This window comes from Branchiostoma lanceolatum, chromosome 11 (assembly GCF_035083965.1).
Source record: "Branchiostoma lanceolatum isolate klBraLanc5 chromosome 11, klBraLanc5.hap2, whole genome shotgun sequence".
Taxonomy (NCBI): domain Eukaryota; kingdom Metazoa; phylum Chordata; class Leptocardii; order Amphioxiformes; family Branchiostomatidae; genus Branchiostoma; species Branchiostoma lanceolatum.
The window spans coordinates 11,738,414-11,754,541 of NC_089732.1; the positions used below are offsets into that span (position 1 = coordinate 11,738,414).

The window sequence follows — 16,128 nt, forward strand, 5'->3', positions numbered from 1 at the left end:
GTAGCCTTGATTGTACTTGTAGAATTGCCACTAGTTGGGTAGCCATGACTGTACTTGCAGAAGTGAAACTAGTTCGATAGTTGTAAAAGTGGCACCAATGTGGTAGCCTTGAGTGTAGCTGCCAACTTGGTAAGTGATACCAGTCTATTTACTAGTGTCACTTTGAATACAGGAACAAAAGACCTGTTGGCTGTGATACCATATTTTGACTCAATTCAATTCTTGTTACAATATTTATGGTGTCTTTTTCGAAAATATAGCCATCTTTTTTTTAACCATCTTGTTTATTTTCGCCCTGTCTATATTTGGGGTCTGCATAAAATGTCATCCCTAAAATTCATTTGCTGTGGCCTTATATATAATGGTTTCTTCGGGCGTTATTCATACGTACTAGTGAGGGCAATGCACTCTGACTTGCATACAGCTTCGAGTGTCAATGCACCTCTTCAGATCATAGATAGTACGTGCTCATCAGCGGACTTTTACGCCAGGAAAACTAACGACGATCAATACAACTGGACAAGTCCCTTAGTTGGAGCCATTCAGAGATCGATTCTTCAAACTAGGGCAAGATGTACTGGTAATGCTTTTGTAAGCGTAGTATGGGCCACAGAGGATAGCAATATTTATTACCTTGGCCAAGAAAGTTCTATTGCGGGTGAGTGCGCGTGCGCGTGTGCGTGTGTGTGCGCGCGTGCGTGTGTGTATGTGTGTGTCTCTGCGTATGTACGTGTGTGTGTAAACAGCATACCTCGAGAAGTCGTGGATAGATCTATATGATATTTCGTATGTTAGTAGGTGAGCCAAATATGCCATACGATAAATTGTGAAACGGGTATTTCCATAGATGCTGATGATATTGCTATGCGAAAGTATGGGGTCGTTGAACTCTAGTTCATCTTCTTAGCAGGCCTTTGCAAGTAACCAGAAGAACCCATCTATATGATATTTCGTTTGTTGGTAGGTGCATGAGCCAAATATGCAATACGATAAACTGTGAAACGGTTATTTCCATAGATGCTGATGATATTGCCATGCGAAGGGTTGGGGTCGTTGAACCCTAGCCTGTATTTACACAAGCTCTCGGCCGGAGGTTACTGACCCCCAGCCCAAGATGGCGGTTAGAGGCCGGCTGGCCACTAGGAGCGCGATTCGTCAGGCTAGTTGAACCCTATTTCATCTTCTTAGCAGACCTTTGAAAGTAACCAGAAGAACCCAATAGGCATATTCAATAGAATTTCACTTTCCTCTTTGCGAATGTTCTGAACGGAGACCATTACCGTGGCAGACGTAGCAAGTATCCGGCGTATTGTATGAATTTTCGTCACAACTATTTTCCTTAAAGCTGAATGTCAAATTATACCGCACAAATAAGGACAGTAGCTCTCCTGGGTTGCAATTAGAGCCTGCATGTACAGACACAAAACAGGTGCACAATAATGAGTAAAGCGGTGCGACGCCTTCTCTGGGGACCCTGTTAGACACAGGAAATAGTCTGACAAACGGACAAATGCTGTATTATGGCGTACGTAGGTTGTGTGAATGCATTGGAAGAAAGTGACATTTAGGTACCGAATATTGCCACTCTGCTAAAAGCCCCAAAGGAAATTAAAACCACGGTTTTCTTCGAAAACTAGCTTTAACGGAAGAGAGCGCATTTTGTGTCGTGACATAGGATACTCGCCCCCGTTGGCCTTTGTCGTTCTTTGCAAGCAAAATGGAAAAAAATCTTTATCTAACACTACTGTACTTCATGAATGCAGATCTTAGATGGATTCTATTCCATCGCATGGGGAAAAGAGATTTGCCACCTCTTTTGACGAACATAAGACGTCTTGTACACATGTATGCAGGACCCTCGGGAGTTTGACTTTGCCTTTATCTCGATCCACAATTATATTGACATTTCAGTATTCTTCCCGTGGTCTATACATTAATATATCTCTTAAGAGAAAGTTTGACGTATAACAGAACAAATATAAGATACGAAAAACAACATAATCAAAATACAGAATTAAAAGAAATCACTAGGGAGTCAACCTTGTGCGAACCCAACGCACTTATCTTGAAGCGTAGTACTAGTCGTGACGTTCTTGGCTGAACTTGAACGTGAGTAGTCGAAAATTAAAGCCGTATTGCTCTGTCAGACTAGCAGGTGGATGGATTGTTTTACTATATGGAAATCTTTATTGACACAACAAAAGTACAGCGACTTTCGTAAGGTCTTCGACAACTATACATGCAAACATCAAACAATGGGATACAAAATGATTAACCTACGTACAAGTATATGAATACTTCGACATGTCGAGTTTAACCTATCACTTACACTACTAGATCTAAGATCTAAACATTCTTTGATATATTTACCTATTTGTACACAGTCAGAAAAGCTAGCATGTAGATTCTGCAACGTAGGCTACACGTGTGTTGTGTACGCGTGTATAGTTAACCACAACCTGTATAATCTGCGACGGAGGCTACACGTGTGTTGTGTACGCGTGCAGTTAAACATAACCTGCATAGTCTGCAACGTAGGCTACACGTGTGTTGTGTACGCGTGCAGTTAAACATAACCTGCATAGTCTGCAACGTAGGCTACACGTGTGTTGTGTACGCGTGCAGTTAAACATAACCTGCATAGTCTGCAACGTAGGCTACACGTGTGTTGTGTACGCGTGCAGTTAAACATAACCTGCATAGTCTGCAACGTAGGCTACACGTGTGTTGTGTACGCGTGTAGTTAAACATAACCTGCATAGTCTGTAACGTAGGCTACACGAGTGTTGTGTACGTGTGTAGTTAAACATAACCTGCATAGTCTGCAACGTAGGCTACACGTGTGTTGTGTACGCGTGTAGTTAAACATAACCTGTATAGTCTGCGACGGAGGCTACACATGTACTGTGTACGCGTGTAGTTGAAAAAAGCGGGTATAGCCTGTGTATAGTCATATAAGGAAAATAACAGAAAACGAACGACGGATTTCCGAAGCTTAAACAGATATGTAGATGAGGAAGTGTAAATTCTGCAAACTGGGACTTGATTTGCATAGCTACTGAGGAAATTTTTGCCAGGAGTGTTTGCCATTATTTGACTCAGATACATGTAACATGGCAGAACATTAACAGATACCAATTAGGAAAACATATTCATAATTTGCATAATAAATGCAAAAGTGCCATAATTCTTCTAAGTAGTAAATGATTGGACATTGTGACCTGTGTAATTAAAGTTAGTTAGATGTGTACATGACCAGGCATGAATTATGTAAATTTGGAAGTCATTTACATAATCAGAATATTTATTGGAGATATTAGGTCTCCGAACCCTTGTTAAAGAGAATTCGTATAGTCTGCGACAGAGGCTACACGTGTACAACGTAACGTACGCGTGTAGATGAACAAAGCTTGTAGAGTCTGCGACGGAGGCTACACGTGTACCGTGCACGCGTGTACGATTCAATACAATTAGAAGAAATGGCAGGTAACCTCCATTAATATCAATCCACCGGTTTACATAAATTCGCCACTTTGAAAAACAGTGGGTTTATATAAGAGACCTCTAGTGCAGCACCCCCAGGCATGCACGGTTTAGATATACAGCAGCACATCATACAGGGGACATTGGGTTGCAGATCTATTTGGACGTATCTTTTCAGGGTGGCGGAATTATGTACCCTGGCGGGATTATGTTAGTTGATGGTATAGCCTCTAGATTTTCAACGCTTTTCTCTTCATGTCTCTTACCCTAGCCTCCTTCGCAGACTTCTTGGAGCGCCAGTGTTCATTTTTTTAAGGGAGGGCTGATTCGAGATTTTTAACATAAGCTAAGGTTTTCTAACGCCGAGGGATACAGATTCTTGGTGCGGCGAAACTATCTCCTGACCAGGCATCAGAGAACCTTATTTCACCACATTGAAAATCGTGAATCAGCGCTCCCCCCAAAATAAAAACCGACGCCCCAAAAAGTCTGCGAAGGAGGCTATTTTTATCCTTTGATCGAGCCCACTTTCGTTTCACTAATCTGATGAAAAGGTCGTTTCTAAATCTTTTCTAGGCCAATTGGCAATTTTTGTTTGATCCGATGTATTCAGACAATCACGTTCTAGCTATAGGGATTTTATTTATTAAAGCAAACGTGTCTTGGTTACAAACCAAAAATACATATATTTTTAGTTCCCTACAGACCAATCAGAATAAAAAGTACGGCAAGCATTTCAGTTCGTAGACAAACGGGAAAAAACAGCAAATTTGTCTATTTTCTGCTCCTTTGTGTAGATAAATGTAAGAAAACAGAATCTTTCAGTTAAATGAAATCTTTCAACCTATTTTAGACACAAAATATTCATTGACAAAAAGAACTGTGACTTTCGTACGATTAACAACAAAATAGAAACACAACATGAATCTTAATAGATAAACACATTAATAATATCATGTTACAATCAGGTGTCTTTTCTATCAATAAATCTATCTTATATGTATTACCTATATTCACATTGTTAGAGTCGCCACATGTATGGATATGAACAAATCCGCATGACTATCGCATCATATCTGCTTTTGGCCAATCGGCGCTGGCTTGAAGCCTGCAATTAAAATTCTTTTGAAAAAAAAAAGCGATTGGTAAATTGGCGCAACCACTGCAAATCCTTAGCATGAAAGTTCATCTGTGTTGGTAGAATTCATTTTTAACAAGACTAAACTTTTCGTCCAACACTGTAAGAGAAATTGGGACTTACCCCAAATTTTCAGAGGTATCTCAACATATCCACATCGAGTCTCCGGGACATTCAGTATCGTTAGAAGGAGTGAAAATCCTTGATTCGGAACCGGATTTCTTTGCAAGAGGAGTAAAGGAGGTAATCTACATCAGAGCCCACACACCTATCTTGAATAGAGACGGGGGGAGACACAAGTTATCTGGCACGTATGACCCGCTACTGCGATCACGTGTCGCTGACGTCACGTTGCAGTAGCCGGGTCATTCCGCCGAAAATTTGGGGTAAGTCCTAATTTCTCTTAGTGTTGGACGAAAAGTTTAGTCTTGTTAACACTGCAAATCCTGTTTTGATAACCGGCAGGGCCCCTTATCCGAATGTGACCTAAGCATTACGCGAGTTTTGTTGCACTTTGCACGTCTTTCTAGTGGTTCGCGTTTTTCTCTCTTTGCCGACCAAGAAAGTCGTAAAAATGCTGCAAACTACATGTAAAGAATCTGCACGCTATATCTTATTCAATAATTAGAGATTGATATTTGATAACAAGCAGACTTATTCCCACTACGTTGGCGCGATAGCGTACGTGCCGATCATATATCTATAAATATGAGCATGAACATAATGCTTAGGCTAAGATTATAAGCACCTGTGCCCTATATAGCGACTCAACAGGTGGTCTTAATCCATCGCTATAACGCAGGCTTACGGGCGTATTCAAATATAGTCCCAAACTTCTCTCTGTAAAATCAAAACACGTACACGTGAATACGTTTTCTGTAAGGCAAACCCCTGGAAAGAGAAGTGGGAAAATCCTTCGTCGTCGGCAAGAATGGACGTTATTTTTTTATGAAGGGCATCCGGGATCTACTGAACATGAATTCATAATCATGTATATATAGCTAATGCGCGAGTCCTATAGGTCACTTCTTGGCATAAAACGTATTTAGTGTGGTGACAAGCTCCGAGACGCAGCACCAGGCGTATGTGAAGAAACATCGGGGCGGGCAGCCTGGTCGGGCGGGACGAGTCGCGTTCCGCGCCGTACGACACCATGGCTCCTACCGACGAGGCCCCAATGTCGGACGGCGAGCTCAAGGTAATGTTGAATATTTCTAACTATTTAGTACCAGATATTTTTCAATCTCTACCAAACCAATAATAATATAGATTGGCCAAAAAGAATGTTTAATTTAAGGATTCAGTCGACCACTGTTTCCTCGAGTCTAGTCCATCGTCGTTAGGTCTAGCCTGGTGACCATACAGTCGGGAGCTCCCTGGTATTTCCACGGCCCTGTGAGTGGTGTCCGCCCGCCCAGACAGATTAGTGTGCTCGGGTGGTAGTTTTACGGGCTTGGCTTAATCACAACTCGACATGCCAGCTAAGAAGACAGGCTAAGAGAAACAGCCCAATGCATAGCAGATTGGGCCCGGTAAAACACCCCCAAGCCGACCCGTAGAGACTAGCTAGTGACGTTAGGTCGGGCTACCTTCGGCTAAAGTTTGTTCGAGGCAGACGGAACTCTATGCCGCCTAGGTACCATTGCACCTGGTGGCTGTTTTACGCGGAAGTAGCAGTTTCACGCGGAAGAAGTTTATGGGCCACGATGTCGCGACCAATTGAACCCAGCTACCGCTCAAAACTACCACCGGGTGCCAAAGATTACTTCGGCGGTGGAAAGCCCCTTCAGCCCCGAAGAGCTTCCAGCCTAACGACGATGGACTGGACAGGTTAACCACTGACGTCTAGCCCGGGCTACTGCATTGGCAATAGCTTTTCCTTCTATGGGTGGCTAACTCTTTTTGCCAGAATATTCTACTCTCCAAGCACTGGATGGGTTCCGGCAGGTTTTTGACGTGTTTTAGGCGTTTTTGTCGGGCTTTCTACCTTTTCATATTTGTTTTGGCTCTTGGGTTTATAGAGATAAAACAAATATGAAAAAGTATAATGCCCGACAAAAATGCCTAAAAACACGTCAAAACCTGCCGGAACCCATCCTCTGCTTGGAGAGAAAAAGTATTCAATTTTTTGTCAATTTCAATTCTTTTTCAGCCACTAAAGCTTACTGCCCCCGCTGTCAGACACAATTACATTTTTCGAATTCTGCCTTGGAATATTCATATCACCCTGCAGGGTACTATACTACAGACATAAGCTTTTAAGAAATGCTATCAAAAGCCGCTTTAACTTTACACCAAATTTTTGTTCAACGAGATAGGTGTTTTCGCAACACGAGCGTTGTAAGTGTATTTATAGTGAACAGAAACGATTACATACATGTACAGTATATCACATTTGTATGAAGTTTATATTTTTTTCAATATTAATTATATCCCGTTTGTTGTGCTGGTTCCAAAAGACATATGAGAAACAAAAACAAGTATGCCGCGTGGTATCCCCAACTCAATATCATGTATTCTCCAATGCAAGAATCAACAAAGAACGATAACCACTACAAAGCACAAACCTAAGCTTTGAGCCTTAAAAAGTGGTCTAGGGCACTATATCTAACAGCAATAAACGCGTACGTATTTTAGAACACTTGTAAGAGGATGTAATATTTCGGTGCCGTTCGTGACTTTAGGCTTGTGTGCACGATAATTGAATATCAGCAGCTAGCTGTGTGTAGATCTAAAGAGCATTTTATGTAACTCTCATCTTAACGATGAAACAAGAGATGTTGCTTTTCACGTTGTAGTGCCAAGTGGTACACAGGGAAGCAAGTTTCCTTGATGTTTCTGTAGCAGGGTATATTTTTACTGGGAGGGGTTGTTAACCCTTCCCCTTTAACGTTCCGAGGAACCTTCTCGAACACAATACCCCCATTTTCCGTCCCTTCCGAAAGACGGGTGCAGCCCCAACCGAGATGCCTTCGAGAGGATTTGGTTCTATTGTCAGGGATTTTTCTGAAGTAACATCTCATACCATGGTAGAATATGATTGGATTCCATCCAGGGAGTAACAGCAATGTCGATAAGAAATTGTATACCTACAATGATTGAATGCACCGATAGTATATCGGAATATTCAATAGTCGTGATACAAGTGTATGCATTGCTGAGTAAATTAATTTCGGAGCCTAGGTTAAAGGGTACTTTATCGTATACTGTGAAGTAGTATGCATTTCTTACTTCGTCAGATTATAATTTATTGAAAAATAACACCCCCTTCTGGAGCTTGGGACTCCTTTAATAAGGGTTTGCAATCTCGTCTCGGCGTATCTTAGAAAAAAATTGGGCCTCCAAATTTATAGAAAATGTGTTTTAGCGGTGTCTTGTAGAACAGCTCCTTGTGTTATCAAATTGGGTCAAACCGGTAAGATCACAAACCGAGATCGCATCTCAAATATTAACGTTCTTCCAGAACAATTGTACAAGGTACAAAGTATGGCATCCACTGGTACATTATAAGATAACATTCTATTAGGCTAATCAATCTATCTTATACAATATGGTGTAGTAGTATGGGATGACAATGGGATTTTACAATCATTGGAGGAGTTTCTAACGTCTATACTTTCTTTGATATATTTTCCAATGTATACCATGCAGGGGTTGTCACGTGTCATTATGTACTTGAATTTGGTATTCAAGTCCATTGAGATAAATCCTGGTAAATCCGACGATTACATTGAGTATATTGAATTACGTATGTCAAAATATTTGGGACATACAATCAAAAAAGTGATAAATGCTGAAGTAGGGAATAGAGTCGAACAAAACATTAGTTCGTACGAAGACCTCCTAACCAAAGTAGAGAAAAAGAAAACTGAAGTGGTACGGCCACGTGCTACGGTTATATCGGGACTACCCAAAACTATCATGCAAGAAACCGTCCAGGGAGGAAGAAAGAGAGGCAGGCAACGGAAAATATGGGAGGATGATATCAGAGAATGAACGGAAAACCGAGAGGCGTGGAGAAAACTGTTAACCAGATCTTCCGTGGCGCCGCAATCGTCAAATAGTTCGACTGACGGATAGAAGAAGAAGAAAACATAAAGATAGAAGAAGAAGAAGAAGAAGAAACCAGGCCACAAGAAGCGAACAAATATCAAGCAAATACGCGTGCGGCTTCGTGTGAGAAAAACTCACGTTTGTGCTGTTTGATTTCAATCTGAAGCTCAGTCAATCAAATTTGTAAAGAACACATGAGCCCTTGTGCATGAAAGAACCTCGCGTCACTTTGATCATGAATTTCGTTGTCAGTTCTTTGATCGGGACACGTATCAAGAGGGATGAGCTTTTACAGCAAGATGAGCTGCGTACATGGCAGAAATATGCAAGATGCGCTTTGTTTTCCGAGGTTTTGATATTCCTGAAAAAAAAGTTGAAATGTTCAATCGTCCCAGACTAACAGCGAGAAGACAGAAAGACTCTTCATGGCCTGAAATGATAGTAAAAGGGTCTTTGTCGGTGCCTTCACAACAATCATGCTAGTTGGGTGACCATGGCAGTCACACCCATTGTATATTTGAGTTTAAAAAAGTGACGGCAAATACTATCAGTAAGAAAGCCGGTAGCTATAGGGGCCCATTATCGGACCTTCCTTCCGACACCTACCTACTACACACACACACACACACACACACACACACACACACACACACACGCACACGCACACACACACACACACACACACACACACATACACACACACACACACACACACACTTACACACACGCGCGCGCGCACACACACACCCACCCATATGCTTCGGTGTAAAAAACAACAACAACGTGCATCATCTCGCGTATACTAGCAGACGACATGCCAAACTACATACGAATGCAGCAAAGGGACCGTCATTTATAGCTGCCAACGTACGGACATAGCCGACTACAATACTCCTGTCGGAGGTCACTGACCGCCTTCACGGAGTAACAACATTTCCTAGCCCTAATGAACAATGAGTTAGCGTCGGTGCATGACGCCTTTTGAAAAATCATTTCGTTTCGTTCATTGCGCTAGTAGTCCCATGTCTAAAAATAAGTGTCCATAGTGTTTTTAGTTCCAAAATTAAAACCATTGTCCGGTTAAAGAGGTTACTGGGCACTGTTTACTGACCTACATGTAGTTCGTTTCGTAGACCGTAAATGATCAATTTTCGTCAGTTCCATTAGCGTTATTGGCTATGGTGCGCCAAGTTGTTACCCTACTGTTTCTGGTGGTTAAACGTGTAAGTACCAATTTGCCTCTTATTCGGGGATTGAAAATTCAATATGACCTCTTGACCTCCCCCATCGAATGCATTTTACGGATTATCTCTGATGTGTTAAGCCAGAGAGGGTTAATAGAAATGTACCAAATAGCCTGAATACAAATTAAAGGCTTTTCGTTGGTAATTAGTCCAAGCATAACGTGAATGCCCCTAAATTGAAGCCAAGCCAAGAGAGAGCCCAGCAAGTGGGTTCACCGCTTTTAACAATTCTACTGTGGAAGAAAACAACTTTGTTGATAAATTGTCTTTGATCGTATCGTTCTATGCCGAAGAGACGAATATTTCAATAACTTTTTGGAGGTCAAACATAAAATCCTGTACAGGGCACTGTTCTAAGTAACTTGATAGCATTGTGACGTACAGTGATGGCTAGCACTTTTACCGGTGTCGCGCCAAATTTCTGCTCCACCAAATTTCTTTCTCGGTGAGGTAGTTTGCATGCGTGGAGATAGGGTGGGGTAAGGGTTAGCCTCCGCAGCACGACCCCTTGTACCAAAATCCACTCAAACCTCTGCTTGAAAGTTACCACGCCCCACGAGTGTGACGGACTTCTCTCCCCTCAGGTAACGTTACTATTGAACCCTCCCGTGAGCAGTGCCGGCGCAAATATTTTGCAGGGGCAAACACTTGGCTTGACGCCGGCGGTGCCTCGGGCTTGAATATTGGGAAAAATGGTGTGTTTTCGCTAATCTGACCAACCCTAGCAAGATCCTGCCGATCCTAGCCTTTTTTGGGTCGACCACTGAAATTTTAGATCGGACATCTGAGTGATGAAAACGATGAAGAATCGTTTTCCAACATGTTCGATCAATTTCTGTTGGAAAATAGCGCTTGTATAGTGTACATCTATATTATCAAAATATGATCTTAAAAAATGTAATGGAGAATTTCAATTTTCACGGTTAAAAAGGATTTGTTGGATAATTTCGGCCGAAAAAAAAAGAAGAGAATTCCTACCTTCCAATCCAATTTTTTGCGGACCGTGATCGGAAACACAAGACTTCTCCTTGGCCTAGGTTTTATTATTTGCGTCATTGCGCAGGTGCGATTCATTTTTACGGTTTCCGGTATTTGATTTCGCATGACTGAAAATCAAAAATGAAATGAAAACATCACAGTATATTGCCCCACTTAAAACAAATTCTGACCATGTGCGGTGTTTTCTAGGTCTTTCCAACCCATCTTTATACATTTATGACAAATTAAGTGTGCATTTATACCGTATTTATCGCTCCCATCTTAAAAGCATTTAAGTAAGTGTAGTGGTAGGGTTTAGGGTATGATGTAGTGTTATTATAGTACTTATCGAAATGAATAAGGCTCCTTATAGGTGTGAGTACACAAAAAACATTTCGGGCTAAAAGGGGAGGGCATTTCCCGAGCAGCCTTCGAGACCCTTGCTTCTCCCATTAAGTAAATTAGTCAAGCTACGCCCAGGCTTGATGTTTCTGACTAAAGGAGAAGTGTTGCTGCTTTAGTGAGCGTTATTTAGTGCTAAAAAGTGGTCGATATGGCCTCGCACTGAGCAAACTCGTTAGAAAATTAGTCTTACTACAATAGTTGGGTGTTGGTTCGTTAAAATAGGTTAAAATAATCAATCAGAGATTATATTGCACATCAATATTGCACATATTAAGAATGGTTAAATGGATACACGATATGGCATCCTATATCACTTTATGCTTACAATAATCAAAACAATTAAATCTACATACTCTATTCCACATAACATATGTGTTCTGGATACGTGCTGTTTGAGCGCTGTCAATATTGCGCCAAAAATAGTTACTCAAGCAACTGGATAAAATTTTGAAACAGTCAGACGTTTCAGACAGAATCAGTCACTGACGAAAGACAGCGGATGCTGTTTGAAACGTCTGACTGTTTCAAAATTTTATCCAGTTGCTTGAGTAATTATTTTTGCCGTATCTTACTACCTGATATCTAACCTTCATCAACCTATCAATGATGGTTTCTGCCTGTATTATGATGTGTCCATGTAGGCTGTGGCTGCGGTCCTGGGAATTATTGGCGTGTTGGGCATCGTGAACAACACCACCACCCTGTACCTAGTGGGTCGGTACAGCCAGCTCCGAACACCGTTCAACATGCTGGTCGTTAACCTCACGGTCAGTGACCTCCTGGTGTGTATCCTGGGCATACCCTTCAGCTTCGTGTCCAGTTGGACTGGACGGTGGGAGTTCGGCCACGCCGGCTGTGTATGGTATGGCTTCATCAACAGCCTTCTTGGTGAGACCATACAAATATTCTTCACCCTCGTTAAATCAGGACCCAATCGCTCCACGTTACATCGCTCGCATTACATATGGTTATGACAACGTCGCCACCAAAACAGCTCCAGCCAATCAAATCCTCTCATCGGAAGCCAACGCGCAAAGAACGCTGGGAAGCTATCAACCAATCAGGTTACGTGTTACGGCTAGCTCATTAATTATTCATGAGCTACAACTGCCGTTTGTGCCAAATAAGGTCAGCTCATTAATTATTCATGAGCAAGTCTCGTCGACCTGCCATAACCATATGTGGCGGTGTTGACGCTAGCACAGAGACCACTTACGCTGCGATTTGGAACCATGATAGGTGGTGATTTATATGCCCTTACCGCCTTTAACACCAGCGTAGTGTTTTTTTGTTTCAGGGTAGAAACCTGTGACTATTCATAAATCTGTGAAAAAACAACAACATTTCGCTGCGTTTAGAATAAGGTTGTAACAGATGGAAAACTTCACAAAATTTGTCAATCAAAATGAAGAAAATAGTGTCTCAGAGGGCTATGAATTAAGACATTTTTCAGGGGAGGATGCCAGACCCTACCATGTGGTCATATATCCCGCCACGGAATTTGGCCTTCTGTACAGTAAAACGTTCTCTTGAGAAAAATAGACAGGTCGGCAAGGGTCGGTTGGATAACCGGAGACACGGCCTTTTGTCCTAGGCCTTACGGCTCCAATAGAGGGTCGAAGGTGCCTGGGAGTCTCATGACGTATTTGCTTCACTTGTCTATCCCCAGGCATTGTGTCTTTGATCACATTGACGGTCATCTCCTACGAACGGCACCAGCTGATGAAACGGCCGCCAAACGCACCTAAGCTGTCCTACCGCTGGGTGGCGCTTTCCGTGGTCTTCGTCTGGGGCTACAGCCTGCTGTGGACGGTACCACCGCTGATGGGGTGGAGCAGCTACGGACCGGAGGTGCACGGCGTGGCCTGCTCGGTCAACTGGGCGTCGCGGACCGCCAACGACACGTCCTACATCGTGGCCTTCTTCGTGGGTTGCCTGGCCGTTCCCGTCACCATCATAGTCATGTCCTACACTCGACTCATTCTACATGTGCGTCAGGTAAGTACACTCTCCTCACAACTACTACCGGTAACAATAGTGTGTGTGTTTGTTTGTTGTTGCCGCCTTGCTGTAACCAAATATTAAAATGAAGTACAGAAATTTCAACCATATGCATAACCATGTAGTTTGCATATCCACCACCAAAGGGGGAAAGAACGTTGTAAACTCCCTAGACTGATTCCTCTACAGGCACAACAGCCGTTATCGGATGCAATACAGCCCCTGCCAGGTGCACAGCTTACAGCTGCACCGCAGCAGGTGCCCTGTACCACACGGCGGGAGAAGAGATTGACCAAGATGGTGGTGGTGATGGTGATGTGTTTCCTGGTCTGCTGGCTCCCATACGGCATCGTAGCTCTGATCGTCACCTTCGGGGGAGAGGGCATCATCACCCCGGAGGTCGCCATTGTGCCTGCGCTGTTCGCCAAGTCAAGCGTGGCCTACAACGCCGGCATCTATGTCGCCATGAACAGCCAGGTACGTCAATGAATTCACATATTTTGCTACAGAAACAAACAAACAAACAAACAAACAGAAAGACACACACACACACACAGACACACACACACACACACACACACACAGAGACTGTGGCACCGTGAAACACAGACACACACACACACACAGACACACACACACAGACACACACACACACACACACACACGCACACGTACTCTCTCTCTGTCTCTCTCTCTCTCTCTTTCTCTCTCTCTCCGGTACAATACCGGTAGTAATACATAACGTTTTACCTCCCTTCAGTTTCGTAAGTGTTTCCTGATCTCCTTCAAGTGCGGATCCCAGCAGCAGCCAGACTCTACGTCCCAGCTGTACGCTTCTTATACCGGCAAGAGCAGCCAAGTAGGCGCGTCGAGCTGCAGTTCACAAGTGGATCGCACGGTGGACAGGAACACCATCCTGAACGTTGCCGCAAGCAATGCACAAGGCCGTTGCTCAAGCTCGCCACGACAAGCAGATAGTATCCGGGGGTTTAGAAAATCCCTCCCTTACAGTTTCCCGCTCACTAAAATCTGCCCAATATCAGAGGTTGAAGAGTAGTAGCAAGTCCTCCCTCCTTCCCGCTATCTATCCATCTATCCTGCCATCCATCCATCCATCCATCCATTCATCCATTCATCCATCATCCATCCATCCATTTATCCATCCATCCATCCATCCATCCATCATCCATCATCCATCCATCCATTCATTCATCCATCCATCCATCCATCCATCATCCATCATCCATCCATCCATCCATCCATCCATTCATCCATCCATCCATCATCCATCCATCCATCCATCCATCCATCCATTCATCCATCCATCCATCCATCCATCCATCCATCCATCCATTCATTCATTCATTCATTCATCCATCCATCCATCCATCCATCCATCATCCATCCATTTATCCATCCATCCATCCATACATCATCCATCCATCCATTTATCCATCCATCCATCATCCATCCATCCATCCATCCATCCATCCATCTATCCATAACTATCTACTAGTAGTGTGATGGCCACAAAAACCCAGTTGTTTTGAACGCACAAGCTAACTTAAGTACATGACTTACATGAGTATTTATACAAATCTCGGTCGTATGTGGAGATGGAGATACATAAAGTATGCCGTTACCAATTGTGTATCATAGAAAGATGATATCTATCACATCCATGATTTAAAACATCATGAAATGTCTATTGGTCAATGCTACAATTGATAGTCCCAGATGACAATTCTAATGATGTCACCCACGAAATCTCGTCTCGGTACCAGGGTATCGCGAGAGTTAAAATTGTACTTGTTTCATAGGGAGCATTGAATGATATATTATGGATAATGTTTGTGTTATTGAATTATTATCATGGTCAAATATTGTACTTATTGCAGCAGTGACGATGTAAATTTTGTAAATACTGTGCGCACACTACAAAGTATTTGACGTCGTCGACATTGCGATTGGTCAATTGGATATTGAAATTATATCACCGTTAAAGTCTCTTTTACCTGTCTATTTATCTATTTGTACGTGCTAGAGATAGTCGTTAGGTTGTACCTGTACAGTACTGCATGGATCTGATGTTTTGTTACCTCCGTAAAAACGGAGGCATTGTAATCAGTTTGTTTGTGTGTCTTGGTGTGCGTCTGCAGTTGGACAACCTGCCAAGATGCAAGGCGGAAATGGTGTAAAAGGATATATGAAGAATTGGATATCCGGTTTTGCTCTGCTCCAATGTTGTACATATGCAGAATTTTAACAGTTTAGCCCATTTATAGCCTGTTTTCACTGGTGACATAGAGGGTAAAGCAAGGCTAGTCGAGTAAGATTGTAAATATGTGAACTCTATTTAAATATTGTAACCTTGTGTTGTTGTTAAATCGTGTTCAATTAAGTGTTTATCTTTTGATGTTTCAATAACCCCTTCATCAACTTGTTTATCTAAGATTGTAGATATATGAACTATATCTAAATATTGTAAACTTGTGTTGTTGTCAAATCGTACTTTAATGCAATGTTCATTTTTCATTGTTTCAATTACCGCTTCATCAATAAAATTTTAATGGAATATCATTTCATCTGGTAACTATTTCTTTCAAAATGGTTGTCTTTAAATTTAGACGCTACAATATTTTTATGTATGCAAAATGGCAGTTACTCCATATCCAGTTGCTTGAGTAACTGTTATTGGGCATACATGTATCTTTAAGTTATTACCTGGATGTCTAACCTTCATCAACGTATTTTTAGGAGTATTTTAGCCTCTCGCTTTCATGGTAGATATGGAAATGTCTGCAAACTTCTGTAAACCTTAGATCT

General features: G+C 42.3%; 1 protein-coding gene across 1 annotated transcript; it reads left to right on the forward strand.

Moving 5' to 3' along the window:
- The first annotated feature begins 5,774 nt into the window (after positions 1–5,774).
- LOC136445215 (pinopsin-like) lies at positions 5,775–14,359 on the forward strand. Its single transcript, XM_066443082.1, has 5 exons — positions 5,775–5,819; positions 11,943–12,189; positions 12,971–13,299; positions 13,492–13,779; positions 14,063–14,359. Exons 1-5 carry the CDS (start codon positions 5,775–5,777, stop codon positions 14,357–14,359), a joined length of 1,206 nt encoding a protein of 401 aa, XP_066299179.1.
- The last annotated feature ends 1,769 nt before the right edge of the window (positions 14,360–16,128 follow it).